Source organism: Mixophyes fleayi, chromosome 5 (assembly GCF_038048845.1).
Source record: "Mixophyes fleayi isolate aMixFle1 chromosome 5, aMixFle1.hap1, whole genome shotgun sequence".
Classification (NCBI taxonomy): domain Eukaryota; kingdom Metazoa; phylum Chordata; class Amphibia; order Anura; family Limnodynastidae; genus Mixophyes; species Mixophyes fleayi.
In genome coordinates this window covers 34,155,247-34,171,834 of record NC_134406.1, presented here as the reverse complement: position 1 = coordinate 34,171,834, position 16,588 = coordinate 34,155,247, and the positions used below count along the sequence as shown (strand labels likewise).

Here is a 16,588-nt window from a genome sequence, read left to right as displayed (position 1 = left end):
CCTCCCCCATACCTGTTTGGCACATGTGATTGGTTAGCTGCAGCTCAAATGCTTTGAATGGAGGACACCCTCTTAAAATATATCATATATAATCTAACATACTGTAAAGTATTTAGAATTGTTCTCATTCTTGGATGAGCTCAAAGTTATTATCACTTTTATGAAAGCAAAAATCAAAACTCGTTTCATTAGGTGCAATCAACAATTAGCGAAAATCGAAACCTACAACACTGCGCAGTAACATAGCCGTGAGGTTACTACGGAACCTTGCAGCTACTGGAATCGGCCCCTTGTTTTTTACTTGAAACGGTTGGGGTTGCAGTGGAGGGACGCTTGCTGTTTTGCTGGTAAAGGAAATGTGGGGGCTGTGTAAATATACCACACAGTAGTCATCCTTTCTGAGTAATATCGATCTTTCAATACCTACCGGGAGTGAAAACCACATCCACATACAATTGTTGTTGTACTGTGGTTAAAAGGGATATTGCTATGTTTAGTCTATAAGGTTATTTCATAGATATTTTTATAGAGGTTTTCATTTAGAATTGTTTATATCCAATGCTAGTGCAACAGTGTCCCTGATAACAAGCATGGACAACACATTTCCTATCTCTGCTTATCGCAGCAATACAAAATCTTATGCCCAGTTTAAGAGGAAAAGTTGATGATGACTGGCAGCAGTAAGAGTATTCTTATCGCTTCGCTAACCAGTGCATGGTCCATCTGCAGATGTGTGACTCAGCACAGCGGGTTCACCTAACTGCAGTGGAACTGGAATCCTGCACGGGCCTCCAGTTCCACTTTCATGACAAAACAATACTAAGTATAAATATATATGTAAAAAATAGAGAAAATAGATTACTTTAATATCTTGAACTTGTTTTAATTAAATAATAAAGTAATTTTTCTTGTCTTCAACATCTGCTTATCTCCATCCTGAGATGGCGAGAGCAATTAGGAGGACAGCGGTAGTATTTGTACCACTGCTGTCCTTGGTAGATTGCATGGGGAAGCTTCGCTGGAGGCCCCTGGCCAAGGCTATTGTCGTTGATACTCAGAGATAGCCTTCACCAGCCTGGGGCGTTGTTAAATCACGAGAAACCCTAAATCCATCCAAAACTCCTGTTTTTGCCAGATCTAGGGCTTTCAATTTGTTAAATAGGCCCCATAGTTACTTGTATGACATTTACTAGTTAACAATAACTTTTCCTAAGAATTGTTGGCTAAAATTGCATTTAGAAAATATTGTTTTTCACACAACGCCTTTTGGTCATTTAACTATCTTATTCTTTCACCACTCATTTCTTGATTAATGCACAATTATGCTTTTTACATTTATTTGTCAAATAGTATCACACAAGCCGATCCCTAAAATGTTAATGTGTTTAAATCACCTGTTAATTGGTTGTTATGTAATATCAAAAGTTAATATGAGAGTCTATAATTGAAAAAGAATATGCTTGTAAGACTGCGGCCGCAAGCTCCTAACTCAGTCTCTGGTTCCTATCACTCCCATGACACCTGGCTGCTAAAAATATTTTAACAAGTCAATGTCTCCCTCCCTGTGTGGAAAGACAACATGCTGCAAACAGCAATAAAACCTAAGATAACATTTCTCTCATAAGATTTTGATGGCACCTAAGTCTTGACAACATTTCTCTCTTGGTCATGGAAAGCCAATAACATAAATACTTTCTTTACCACAGTCTGTAAACTTCTCCATATTTTTTAAGCATTATCCCAACCATCAAGAGACCTCTTAACAAAATTATAACTTTACAAGGAAAATTTTAAAAATGACTTGTAAGTTTTCGAGCTATGCCTAGGAAGAAAAACAACACTATCTTTTTTGCTTTCTACAGACAGATGAAAAATTAAGGCGCCACTTGGCTGAAGCCATTTCCCGTTGTTGCACGTGGGGGAATAATAGGGTGGCTTTTGGAGAAGCTAATGCTGTGGCCCCTCTGGTACGATACCTAAAATCAAGTGACCCGGCAGTTCATCGTGCTACAGCTCAAGCTTTGTTCCAGCTCTCAGAGGATGCGAACAACTGCATAACAATGCATGAGAATGGAGCAGTGAAAGTAAGTTTTACTCTGCAGATTTCCTGCATAGCATAATTTTTATGGTAGTTATTGTTATTAATGCTGTTCACGTTGTTATATATTCAAGAACGGACAGCTGCCTGATAAAGGCAGTTCTGCCATGAGGATAGGTGTGCACCTTGCCTCAGGCAGTAGAATGTAGGGCAACAGGAAGCTCAAGCTTTTTTCCAGCTCTCAGAGGATGCAAACAACTGTATAACAATGCTTGAGAATGAAGCTGGAAAAAGTGAAGCTAGGTACACACTACAGAATTTTCCAACCAATGTGTATCTACACTAATTTTACCTACGCCTCAATTTCCAATCAGTCTGTGGATTCATGTCTATACACTATACACGATTTACCTTCTGATCTGTGCTCATCATCTGGTCCAAGAACAGTGTAGTTGGTCATTGCTGTCACACTGATTATAACACACAAAATAAACTTTGACTTTTCCACAATGTCATTTTAAATTTCGTTAGTTTCTGTGACTCTGAAACGAAATAATAATCAGAACGAAAGGATGAATTATTCCACCTACAGCACTCTCTACATTTAACAACACAGACACAGTGACAGGGCCCTACTCTCTCTCTGGGCAGACAGTCGTGTGAGCGCATACACACTGCAGGATCAGAAGGCGGTTGGAACAAGATTTTAATCCTACTGATCAAATTAAATACGATTGATACTTTGGAACGTCTGTTGTTCATCGTGCAAGCATACACACTAATGTGATGCATCACGGTGGCTTAGTGGTTAGCACTTCTGCCTCACAGCACTGGGGTCATGAGTTCAATTCCCAACCATGGCCTTATCTGTGAGGAGTTTGTATGTTCTCCCCGTATTTGCGTGGGTTTCCTACCATACTCCAAAAACATAATGGTAGGTTAATTGGCTGCTATTAAATTGCCCTTAGTCTCTCTCTGTCTATGTATGTGTATGTTAGAAAATTTAGATTGTAAGCTCCAGTGGGGCAGGGACTGATGTGAGTGAGTTCTCTGTACAGTGCTGCGGAATTAGTGGCGCTGTATAAATAGATGATGATGATGTGATATCGGGCTAAACGGTCGTTTATCGGGTGTTTGGCTGAAAAACCTGTGATTTGTACATAGCCTAAATTATAATTATCAGATTAAACAAAGGCATTTCTGCCCTGAGGATAAGTTGACACTTTGCCTTGGGTGGCAGACTGTAGAGCGGCAGAGACACAAATCATAATTTTTATTACAAATAAACAAGTAGCTTTATCTTATTGTCATGATTATGATATCCAGTGTTTAGCCAGCATTTCGACACACATATCCTTGTCTGAATACTACCTGTCAGCACATTCCTACTGCACGAACTCAGCGGAAACGTGTAGTGATAGGTCAATAGATTCACTCTTATCATAGAGCGATGCAGGAGAAAGCAAGTAGTGATAAAATCATTTGCTGACCTAACACAGCAGGTTTCCTTGTGAATCATGGTGAGGAGCACATTGGTGACTGGTAGTGGCAGGGAAGGGGTAGGTGAATTGAGATGCCAAATTAAAAATATACAGTTTCTAATGTTTATACCGTCCTCTGCGTGGCTGGAATCCAGATAGGGGAGAACATTAGTATGTCATGGTCTTGCTAACATAGCTTATTATAGTTATTAAGTGCTTAAGTACTTTCTGACCACTCCCCATTTCATGCTTGATGTCACTTCAGCCAATGGAGAGCTGCCCATTAACCCTGAGAAGCGGCTCCATGTAGAGGACCAGAAAGTCCTCTTGTTAAATCGTGAGATATAAAGCCAGTAAACTGACTTTTTGTACATTCTGTGGCTGGTTTTAAATCTTTAAAGTGAAGCCATTAAGGTAACCATTTTGTGAGCTAAACCAATATTCATTAGAATGCAAAGTATAAATTCACTAGGAACTAGTAAAACCACTGAGGCACTTTGTACAGTTCACAAGGATCTAGTAATATCACGATACGTTAGGTTGCACTCTCATGAAAATGATCCATCCCACAATGGCTGTCTTCACTATGTGTAAGCAATAGGTATATATCAGACACTGTAAAGGAAAGCTGGGTTCCCAGAGGTCTTTGTTGGATTGCAATTAATCAATAGAACACTTTTTTTAGTATCACTTTTTGCAACATATTATTAAATGTCTTATTGGTTTTATTAGATTACATTTCTTAAATAGGACCTTGTTATAAGGTAAAATTTACAAGGGTCAAAGCAGGTTTTTGTTATCAATCTTCATCTACAAGTTCATCCTCCCTGATTTTAGGTTGGGTATAGCAGTGTTAACCACTTTACAGCTGTCTGGTGTATCTTGCTTGAGTGTAGGAAGGGATTATTTTACTGGGCGCACTCACTGTGATGTCATAGTGGACAGCCTGTAAAGGGCACCACTGTATTCCTCTGCAGTACACATTTTTTAATTGTATGATGTTCTCCGTTAAAAAGTGAATGCTAAAATAGGGTTGTTTATTTTCTTCTATAAAGGACCCAAGTCAAAGTTCAGAACAAATGTATTCCAGGCTATTTTAATCCCTTAGCCTCTGAGGTTTTCCTCACTCCTGAGCTAACACTTTTTGTGCTGGTCACAATCCAAAATCAATATCAGTAATTTGTTTATGCAGTATCCGCACAAGTTATTGTATTATATGAGTTGTTTTGTTTCAGAAGTGTTTAAATTTTCATTAAATACCATTAGTCTTCTTATACCTCCTTACACAGCAAAGACCATCTAAAATTGCCAAAATAAGTGTTTTTTTAATTGAAATAGCACAAAAGTGAACTAAAAGCAAATGTGTGTTTTTTTGTTCTAAACACCAAGAAATACTTTGTGGTCCTTGCTTTGGCATCAACCTCTACACATAGGTTATCATAATAAACTGTGTGGGTTTTTTGCTAGTTTACACAGTCTTGAATTAAATGCATAAAATGTGTACGAATAATACCGGTATCTAAAAAAGACATACCATTTTGAAAACTAGACAACCTATGGCATCAAAGCAAGGGACCACTAAGTTTATTTTAGCCAGGATTGGGGAGATCTGGGCATTATAAACACCCCCATCCCCAGGAAATCTTAATGCTTTCTCTAGTGTAGGGTGATATTCTCTGGAGAACACACATAATCATCAAACAATAACTACTAAGGGGCCACATTATTTGAAAGAGGAGACTTTCATCTCTCAAATGAGGGTGCCTCTTGGTCTGTAGGTGCCAGGACGTGGGAAGATTGGGCACTTTTAGTGCAATCCCTCCATCCAGTACACTACAGATATTTTTCTGTAGTATACGGCTGAGGGCCAGCACACTCATTGATACCATTGGGCACTGTCACAACAGGTGCCTTTCTTCCTGGCCCCACCGGAAGGAAATTCCAATGGGGGACGAGTAAGTATGATTTTAGCTACTTTGAACCTCTTCAGTGCTAAGGATGATTGGAACTTGTCCTTAGCACTTTAGAGGTATATGTGCAGGATGGATCCCAGTCATTATTAGTACTGAAGGAGGGAATAAAGGAGAACAAGAGGGATTTCCATGATCCCAGCCATGGACTTTCTAGTGGAGAAGAGACCATAAAAGAGCTTCTATCTCATAGAAAGACAAGAAATCCCCTGTTTCACGGTTCCTCATTCTGTTGAGTTGATTGATCAATCCACAACCTTAACCTAATAGTTTTACCCCTGACCCTTACATAGCCCTAATGTTACCTAAGTCCTGCATCTACCCCAAGCTTTAACCTTAGATGTATCAGATTAATCCAAGTACTAATCCCGGTAACTGTAAACCTAACACATCTAATTGTGCATTGCCAAAGAGCTATGGGGACCAATTAATAGGAATTATACCTTGGGCCCAATGTCATAAAGGCGCCATGTACGTGATGGACTTTTTGAAGGGAAAATCTTAAGCCTACCCTGAGTGGCAATGCAATAGATTTAACAAACTTCAATGGATTTTAAAGCTTAATATCCCCTTCATTTAGAGTGCTTGTATCACTCTGCTTAAATATATCCACATCTACAACCAGCTCATTCTTCTCATCAAAGATCCCTTCATGCTTTTAATTCAGTGCTCCCTTATTTCCTTGTCATACATATATTATTTGCCTGCTCTTTAATGTTAATATTTGTTTTTATTGGAGGTAAACTCTAATGAAGAAAGGATAGCTTCATTACATAACATAAAAGGCCTATTCAGTGGTAACTGCTGATCTACAAGACACCATTTCACCGATGCCGAAGAAGCCTCAGGAAAAGTACCCAAAAAACATAAAGATTTTTTTTGTCTTGTCTTCCAGCAATTACACCCAATTATTAACTCGCTGCAGTTTATTTTTTTATTATTCCTAGAGCTGATGACGCGCTTGCAGTGCAGTGGCAAAAGGAGTATAAATTAAGGTGACGCCTGTCACTTGCTATTAATTAGTTGCTCTTTTTACGGCCAGAAACAAGCTCACTAGTTAATCCATCATCTCCAGAAAAACAATCTTAATCCCACTTTTTCTGCACCAGACTGCAAGAGCATCAATCATATCACTCTGCAGAAAGTTCACAAAGACAAGCGAACACATTAGACGCCATCTCTCTTTCCAGACTTTGTTTATTCTAGGAAGGGGCTACTGTATGGTGAAAACTCTTATACATCGTTTAGACTGTGTTTAACGGTATGTCAGGTGCTAACATTTTTCCCCAGGTCTGTAGGAAATAGCGAACTGATGGGTCTAAACACACTTTTGTAGTCCAATTTAGATTGAAAGGAGCCTACATGCGACAACAGTTTATTATATAAAACTGCCAAGTGGGAAAATGTGTTTTCAAGTCATTTTTTTTTTTTGGGAGGTCAGGAAGGTTTAGAATCTTTGTGAGTTAAACCTCTGACTGGAGTTAATTTTTCAAAAACTAGAGTAAGGCTATCAAATTACTTGACGTTTGGAATACACAACAAGTGCTACATTATAGTCTGTCTGATCTCATCTGGGGAAAAAGACTTCAGCATGGGAGCTAGCTTATCTTTGCCTAACTGTGTACATAGAAAGACATCTAATTTAGTATCGTTCGGATACCTTACTGTGCGGTTGGCACGAGGGCTTCTCTTGGCAGATGTCAAGCATCTTTTTAACCTTATAAAAAGGAGCTTGTACTGCTAAGCCTGTTTTCTAGAATTACTCAACAATGACAGCTCCTTGATGCCCTTCCATGAGCAAATGAACCAGTTCATGTTAGAGCTAGCCAGTATTTATGGAGGGTGAATCATTATGATATTTGAAAAGTCAATTAAAAAAAAAGAAAAAAAAAAACCCTTTTAAAAGGGGGGGTAAAATAAAATGTATAAACAAATATACCTAAATATATGTAGCTCAATTTAATGGAAAAGATTGCTACTGACTATGTCTGCCAGTTACACAGTGAGCCAGAAAAAAAGGAATCTGGCACTGTCCACAGTTAGCAACTTCATCTTTCATCTGTATTTCTCTTCTGTATTTATCTTGCTTCAAGAAAATTCAGAGAATGTCTTTTCCTTCCGACTTGGCTCTTTTCATAAACCACAGAAATACTCAAAGCAAACGTCTTGCAATTGTTCAGCTTTATGTACAGTACAAGGCTGAGGCTCTGCTAAATAGCAAATGTATATTTAATTTGACAGCTATAAAATAAAAGATAAAGTGCTACTTAAGACTTGTTCTTGTATACCGTAAAATCACGGTAGACCTTTGATTTTAAGTACTTTTTTTTTTGTGTTGGTTTAAGTTGACATACTCTGGATGACTTCACTCTAAGGCAAATTGCCAGATCATTTTTAGTTTTTCTTATGTTAATAAAAACATTATCATAGCCCTTAACATTGCAGTATCTAAATAACTGGCTAAATAGGAGAGCCAGCACTGGATTTTGACAAGGAGATTACGTCTTCCCCTTTCATCAAAATATTCTTTTTTATATGTATATTATATGTGTACTATACATACTCATGCTGGAAATTGCAGTACAAAGCCCAATCTTCCAATTTTAAACAGTACTTTTGGTTTCACTTGGTCAACAGAAGAGTAAGAAAGGAGAGGAGCCAAGTTAGGATCCAGGAAGTGAGGTGCACCTAGTGACAAGCTTCTCATGGGCTCATGGGAGAAACAACCTTAATCATACCCAAACTATATAAACTATTCACCTACAAACCCAACTATAGTAAAATAAAATTCAAGCATCGAACAATACCCTGACTCTCCTTTCTCAGTGTGTTCATCTATTCTAATATGTACAGTTGTACAGTCATGACCAAAAGTTTTAATAATGACACAAGTATTGGTTTTCACAAAGTTTGCTGCTTCAGTGTTTTTAGACCTTTTTGTCAGATGTTGTTATGGTATACTGAAGTAAAATTACAAGCACTTCATAAGTGTAAACGACTTTTTATTGATAATTGCATTAAGTTTATGCAGAGAGTCAATATTTGCAGTGTTCACCCTTCTTTTTGAAGACCTCTGCAATTCGCCCTGGCATGCTGTCAATCAACTTCTGGGCCACATACTGACCGATGGCCGCCCATTCTTGCCTAATCAATGCTCGGAGTTTGTCAGAATGGGATTTTGGGAGTTTCCTTGCCATGGACCCAAAATTTTTATGTTTTGGTTCCCAAGACACTAAGTTATCACTTTTGCCTTATGGCAAGGTGCTCCATTGTGCTGGAAAAGGCATTGTTCATTTTGGATGGTTGGGAGAAGTTGCTCTTGGAGGATGTTTTGGTACCATTCTTTATTCATGGCTGTGTTCTTAGGCAAAATTGTAAGTGAGCCCACTCCCTTGACTGAGAAGCAACCCCACACATGAATGGTCTCAGGATGCTTTACTGTTGGTATGACACAGGGCTGATGGTAGCGTTCACATTTCCTTTTCCGGACAAGCATTTTTTCAGATGCCTCAAACAATCTGAAAGGGGATTCATAAGAGAAAATGACTTTACCCCAGTCCTCAGCAGTCCAATCCCTGTACTTTTTGCAGAATATCAGTCTGTCTCTGATGTTTTTCCTGGAGAGAAGTGGCTTCTTTGATGCCCTTCTTGTCACCAGGCCATCCTCCAAAACTCTTTGCCTCACAGTGCATGCAGATGCTCTCACACCTGCCTACTACCATTCCTGAGCAAGCTCTGCACTGGTGGTGCCCCGATCCCGCAGCTGAGTCAACTTAATCAACTTTAGGAGATGTTCCTGGCACTTGCTGGACATTCTTGGGTGCCCTGAAGCCTTCTTCACAACTATTGAACCTCTCTCCTTAAAGTTCTTGATGATCCGATAAATGGTTGATTTAGGTGCAATCTTACTATCACCAATATTCTTGCCTGTGAAGCAAATTTGTGTGAAAAGCAATGATGACTGCACGTGTTTCCTTGCAGATAACCATGGTTAACAGAGGAATGATTTCAAGCACCACCCTCCATTTAAAGCTTCCAGTCTGTTATTCTAACTCAATCACCATGATAGAGTGATCTCCAGCCTTGTCCTTGTCAACACTCTCACCTGTGTTAACGAGAGAATCACTGATCTGATGTCAGCTGGTCCTTTTGTGGCAAGGTTGAACTGTAGAGGAAATGCTGTTTTTGGGACAAAGTTCATTTTCATGGCCAAGATGGACTTTGAAGTTAATTTCAATTCATCTGATCACTCTTCATGACATTCTGGAGTATATGCAAATTGCCAAAATAAAAACTGAGGCAGCAGACTTTGTGAAAAATAATTTTTAATATTTAATAATAATAATAAAGTTGGAAAACCATCTGTACTTGAACTGTGTGTTATCAAACAAGTCCTGCAGTGAATCAAATAGCAACTTTGTGACCAAATATCATATTTCAGCTGGGTAAGACTACATAATCATGACTCTTAACTAGAGATCCGTTACTAGGACTGTGCCAGAGGGCCCCAGGGTACAAAGCTGAGGGGCGCAGGGAAATTAATATTTTAGGTTAATTTGGTTACAGTTGAGGGGGCATCAAGTTCCCTTTTCTGCCCCAGGTGCTAGAATTTCTAGTTACAGCTCTGTATCCTTTACATACTAATAACATCCATTTACATACATCTCTAAAATATTTAATAATTTAATGATAACCTAAATGTAAGTGTAAAATTTAATGTTCCTTCAATTATTGTGAGAACATAGGTAGGGTTATTAAATAACATGGTGTTAATAGCACAAATGTAACATAAGCCGTAGCAATTAATCAGATATTAACCTTGAGAAGTGCACATTGATCTAATGAAAGCAAGCACCTGGTTGGGTACTAGGGAGCCAGCATTGTTATAAAACAAGTTTTCCTATGCTCCAACGCAGCACACGACACAGAAATGCATTTTGTTTATCTGTATCACTTTCACTGGTGAGAATAAACCAGCAAATGTAGTTATGTACCGCCAGTAACAAGATCTCAGATACAGTCCATGTCTGCATTCAATTTATGCCTATATTCAGCAATTCAGGATTCTGAGCTGTGTTTTAGCCATAAGGAAACTATGCAGCTAGGATGAGTGATAACAGATTTCGCTGTGGTTATCAGCCACATTGTCAGTATGAGTAGAAGATCTGCTATATTTTATCAGAGAGGATGGCTTCCATTGGAGCACTTAACATGAAAGAATGTTTGCTGCACTATTGAACAGACCTGTCATTGTCAAACACTGTCCAAGTATTACCTTTTGGACAGTTTCAGCACATTCCATTACGTTCCCTCAAAAGAGAATGATCTGGATTACGTTTTTATCTTCTGGCTTCACTTTTTGATTGCCTACTGTGCTGTGCACCACCTGGGAGCTAATCAAATAGATCCACCCTTGTAAGAAGTCTTAACAACTATTCTATGGCATGAAGTACACTGGAATATGAGAAGCAGCTGTCCTATGAGTACTGCTAGTGTCCTACAAATCTGCCATGTTTTACCGGTTTCCATTTTGTTTTATGATTGAATCTTGTTTCCACTGACCCTAAAAGGGGTGTTAGGATCATTGAACAATCTCCCAGCAAGAGCTGCTTCTCTCTGATTTGTTAGAGCATGAGAAATCTGCCCTGATTGTATTTCTACAAGGATCAGTACTAGAGACGGAACTAATGAGCTGTGGGCCCTGGTGCAGGCAATTGGTGAGGAGGGAACCTGGGCCCACAGCTCACTAGTTCCCCGTGCAGCTGGCCCCATAACCTCCATGGGCCCTGATGCACCGCACTTGGTGCACCAATGGTAGTTCCACCACTGGCCAGTACACCCAACCAGTTTATGGCTGCAGGCCTTGCTGGGGCCAGTACCCGCCACGTATAAAATATTTTTTTCTTACTTTTTACAGTAATTACCCCACTGCCCAAGGGTGGGATGAGCCCCAGTGCTATCAGCTCAGGTCTGGTCTTTCCGTCCCCATGCTGAACAGGCTGTGACAGGGTTTCCTTGTTATAATGTGACCAGCGCAGCTCATCATATAGCCTGGTGCTAGGGAATGCTTTTGTCTGGAGACCTCACATTGTTCATCCACTGCAATAGAGGTATCTAGCCCAGACTATGAGAGCTGCTACTTAGTTCTTCACTTTACTTCTGATGGGGGTCAAACATTCTTTTTCTTTTTACATTTATTTATTTTCTTATTTTAGCACTGTGAAGATCTGTGCTGATGACTTTTGCATTATGTGGCAGAATTTTATGCAAGTGATACAGATTTGCAAAATTCCTGCATTCTATTTATATATATCTTTCAATAGAACTGGGGCCTATTTATATATATATATATATATATATATATATATATATATATATATATATATATATCTTTCAATAGACCTGGGGGTAAATGTATCATACCCCGGTTTTTGCAACTCGTGGGAGATCGGCGTCTTCGCAGCTTAAATTTAAAGCGGCGCTGCCTTGTAAAGGGAGGTTTCTCTTTACAAGGCAGCGCCGCTTTAAATTTAAACTCTCCCGAGTTGCAAAAACTGGGGTATGATACATTTACCCCCTGGTGACAATTCATTCTGCCTTATGGTATAGTTGAGATATTAAAAGGGAGAATTCTGTGCAGAACAAAACTCATTGGCGGAATTCTGTGAGCAACTCTTAAAGCCAAATTTCATCAGAAAAGCCTAATGTTGAAATGAAGACAAATTTCACTCATCTCTGCAGACTCTAGGGGGTATATTTACTAAACTGCGGGTTTGAAAAGTGGAGATGTTGCCTATAGCAATCAATCAGATACTAGCTGTCACTTAGAATGTACTAAATAAATGACAGCTTACAATCTGATTGGTTGCTATAGGCAGGGCCGTAACTAGGGCTGTGCGACAGGGGCGACCGCCCAGGGCGCAACGCTGAAGGGGGGCGCAATTTAGGAATATTTTAGATTAGTTTGGTTAAAATTGAGGGCTAGGGGGGCGGCATTTGTCTTTCTCGCCCAGGGCACTAGAATTCTAAGTTACGGCTCTGGCTATAGGCAACATCTCCACTTTCAAACCCGCAGTTTAGTAAATATAACCCCTATGTATTTTTATACAAATTGTATGTGTTATTATACTGGTAGTATAGGAAGCTTCTTTTCCAGGCATTGCTAAATTACAAGTTTTGTTGTACTCTGCCTGAATTACTTTTGTTGTTTATATATTTTATTAGACACTCTTGGAATATATTGTAAAATACTTTTCTTTAATTATAATTATTTTAATGCATTCTCACTGTACATAGGGACAAGCAAAGCATAGTTGTTTAAATTACTAAATGTAATCAGATGCATTTCATATACTGAGTAAGAAGAAGTATTTAAATAGTAACTCTGCCCTTATATACTTAATCTCATTAGACCACTTTGGCTTTACATTACATTTTAGTTGAGTTTTTACAATCGCTATGCTCAGTAATTTTGTGGTAAAAAAGCATGCATGGTGCATAGTTACATGATAACATAACCAGTGAGTTAAAACAGACTATTAAGACATACTTTAGGCTGGCTTCTATTCTAAATGGATATATTGTAGTATTCCCCTTGTCAAAACAAACAGTGGGTACAACATCACAATACACACTTCAGCCAGATACGCACTCATTTAAATACTTTTTTATATTTCAATTCATTTTCCCTACATGATACTCTAAAGGGCATATTCAATTGTTGGCGTTACAGCCTAAAGTAACGCGTCCCGCGCACTATTACCGATCCAGGTTCCTGCCAGCCCCTCCAACATTTAGAACTATTAGGAACATTTCAAAGGACAAAAATGGAGGTTACCTAGTGAGCCAGCCCATGGTAGCTCACTATGGAACCGGCCCAGGGGGCAGATGTCCCTCCAACCAGCCCCTGCTTACAGGCAATAGATCAATTACAGCTTACGACTTTTCCACTGACAACAGGATAACTGGTCACTTTGTGTAATAATCCTCCAGCAAGAGGTGCACTGTTACTCCAGTAAAATCAGGGTAGACCTAGTTGATTTGTCTCCATATACAGGATCCTATGGTAGTAACAGAATTGCCAGAAACTGGTCAAGTGCAGGGAATATTTATTGAAGTGAATAAATACTGTGTATACACTTACAGTTAGAAGATTTGTGGACAATTCATGACTGCCCCACTATCAGATACCTGGTCACCAGCCACTTGGGATTCCTGTTATGCTTTTTAACCTTCCCCTTCCTCAGACAATAGAACACCATATTGACTGAGAATAGGAGTCACAATTTATAGGTATTAACATTTAACCAAACCATACAACATTGCTTTGCGCACACTGTCTTGTATTAGATTGACAGATTGCACTTGTTTCTTCTTGTAGCTGCTGATAGACCTGGTAGGCTCTACCGATGACGTCCTTCAAGAGGCTGCTGCTGGTTGCATAGCCAACATACGTCGACTCGCTCTGGCCAATGAGAAAGCAAGATATGGCTAACACATGAAGAAGAAAAACGATTTAGACTTTTTGCTCCACCTGACTTCACAATGAATTTCTAGTTGTAGGGTATCCGATGCATGCACACCATGGAGGCCATTCTTTGAGCTGAAAGTTCATGAGACTGCAGCCATCAATTCACTAAGGGCTACTGTCATCACTGAGGCATCAAGCACTAATTTCTGGTGACTTGTTAAGCTGCATTTCCATGGCTTTTGCTTCAGCCCACAAAATAACTGCCCCACTGTGCGTAGGCAAACGATCACCTTAAATGAGTATAGAGAAAACTGTTAAGTAATGCTAACTGTGCTGAAGATGTTATTCCGACTTCATTGTGTATATTGCTTAGTGTATATCACCATTAAAAGCCATAAACACAGTATATGTAATATGTCCTGCATATGTCAACATCAGTTGTGTACTTCACAGTTTGTTACAGAACTGTATCTTATAAATCCGTCATTGTGTTTGTTGTCATGTTTTTAGACCCGCAAAAAAGTATGTTAACTAAAGATCAGAAGTGAGGTCTGACTGTACAGACAGAACAGCTGGAATGTCTATATAATTCCAATAGCATGCTGTCATTTATTACAGTGTTACAATGTTACCAACTTCAAGCAGCAGCATAACATCTAATTATACCCAAACAGCCAATATATATACTTCAACTGGTTCATTACTTTCAGCAAATATGCAGTGGAACAAAACCTTACTGTGCCCTCCGTACAAATATAGCAGTAAGTCTATACGCAGCCAACACAAATGTAAATATTGCATTGATCCACATGAAGAATGTTTATGGTAAATCTGCCTGTGACACTAATATTAGAGGAATTGAAGTTACTGGTTTTACTCAGTATTATAAAACTTTAGGTATTTTATTACACAATTTATCATCAACAATTTCTGCCTTTATGCCAAAATATGTAATGTGAACGGCAGCATTTATAGTTGAAATTATGTTCTGTGAGTGATTAGGATATATAATATAAAATAGCAGGGATACACATCTTCAATCCACAAACTACAATGGCTTTCCATTACTACACTACTGAATTAATAGGAAACACATGCCATATGTTTGATAACTATGACATTTAATCAAAACAATCTCATTTGTTTTCCACCTGAATACTAATAATAGCAGCCCACAACTGTGAGCTTTAATTTTCCTTCCGAAATTGGCAGCACGGTGTCTAAGTGGTTAGCACTTCTGCCTTACAGCACTGGGGTCATGAGTTCAAATTCCGACCATGGCCTTATATGTGTGGAGTTTGCATGGTCTCCCTGTGTTTGCGTGGGTTTCTTCCGGGTGCTCCGGTTTCCTCCCACACTCCAAAAACGTACTGGTAGGTTAATTGGCTGCTAACAAATTGACTGTAGTCTGTGTGTGTGTGTGTGTGTGTTAGGGAATTTAGACTATAAGCTCAATGGGGCAGGGACTGATGTGAGTGAGTTCTCTGTACAGCACTGCGGAATTAGTGGCGCTATATAAATAAATGGTGATGATGATGATGATGATAATGATAAGCTGTTCTGTTGTGACTTTTGATTCAGCTAAACAATTGGTTGCCTATGTGTCCATTGATAAGAGGGGCTTGTATCTCCAAGATTAAATAACATTGAACATGATCTTTGGACCCCCTAATGAGCTAATTCGTATATTGCAATACACCATTGCATAGCCCCCAAAGATAGGTTATAATATCCAATTCTTGATTTAGCTGTGAATAAATACAATTTCCATATCACATAAAAAGTAATCCAAGTAAAACACAAATATGCAGTGCTGTAATAAATGATATACAAAAATGCTTACTCTTTGAAAACCAGAATTCCCTCAGAATAGACCCACTGGAGTCCCACATGTTTTTATTTTCCTAAAGTCTATGTTTTATGACCATTCCTGAAAAGAGCAGGTTTATGAGGTCATTACACAAACCAAGCAGTTCTAACCACAAAAAAGTGCTGATTTACTTTAACATAAGTTCTACCACATGCGAAAGAGAGTAAAAACAGAATAATTATACCGATATAGTTGAAAAACAGTTCTCCGTACAATATTTTTGCTGCCTAAAGTAAATATTATGAAACAGTATGCAATATAGGTGTGCAGCCTGCAGTTTTTTAGCTGAACTACAAGTTCCAGAATGTCCACGGTCATCAAAATGACATGCTAGGTAGGTGTGAGAACTGCCATGTAGAGGTGTTTCACAGTGCAATCTTACAACATCAGACTGACTGCTGTCTCACGTCACTAATCTGCTGTTGTGGTACTTTGCTCATTCCACTATCTAACTATAAGGGGCAGATTTAATAAGGTGCGAGGAACAGTCTGTGGAGTCACATCAGGCCTGAGTCATTAAGATAAAAAAAAGGAGTAAATGTTCTCTGGGACAAACCATGTTACAATGCAAGGGGTGCAAATTAGTTCATTATTTTGCACATAAGTTAAATGCTCGCTGTTTTTTCATGTAGCACACAAATACTTGATAGCTTTATTTTTACACTGAAATTTAAAGTTGATCTAGGACATGCCCTACCCTAACTATAAATCTGCAATCACATTTTAAATTTACCTCCCCCTCCAACGCAACATGTTTTT

General features: G+C 38.8%; 1 protein-coding gene across 1 annotated transcript in view; it reads left to right on the top strand.

The window, feature by feature from the left end:
- The window catches only part of ODAD2 (outer dynein arm docking complex subunit 2), a 111,458-nt gene extending 97,095 nt beyond the window's left edge, over nucleotides 1–14,363 (top strand). The window contains exons 19-20 of the mRNA XM_075212006.1: nucleotides 1,863–2,084; nucleotides 13,870–14,363. Of these exons, the coding sequence (XP_075068107.1) occupies nucleotides 1,863–2,084; nucleotides 13,870–13,983 (336 nt within the window). The 3' untranslated portion in view covers nucleotides 13,984–14,363. The remainder of the gene's footprint in view (nucleotides 1–1,862; nucleotides 2,085–13,869) is intronic.
- The last annotated feature ends 2,225 nt before the right edge of the window (nucleotides 14,364–16,588 follow it).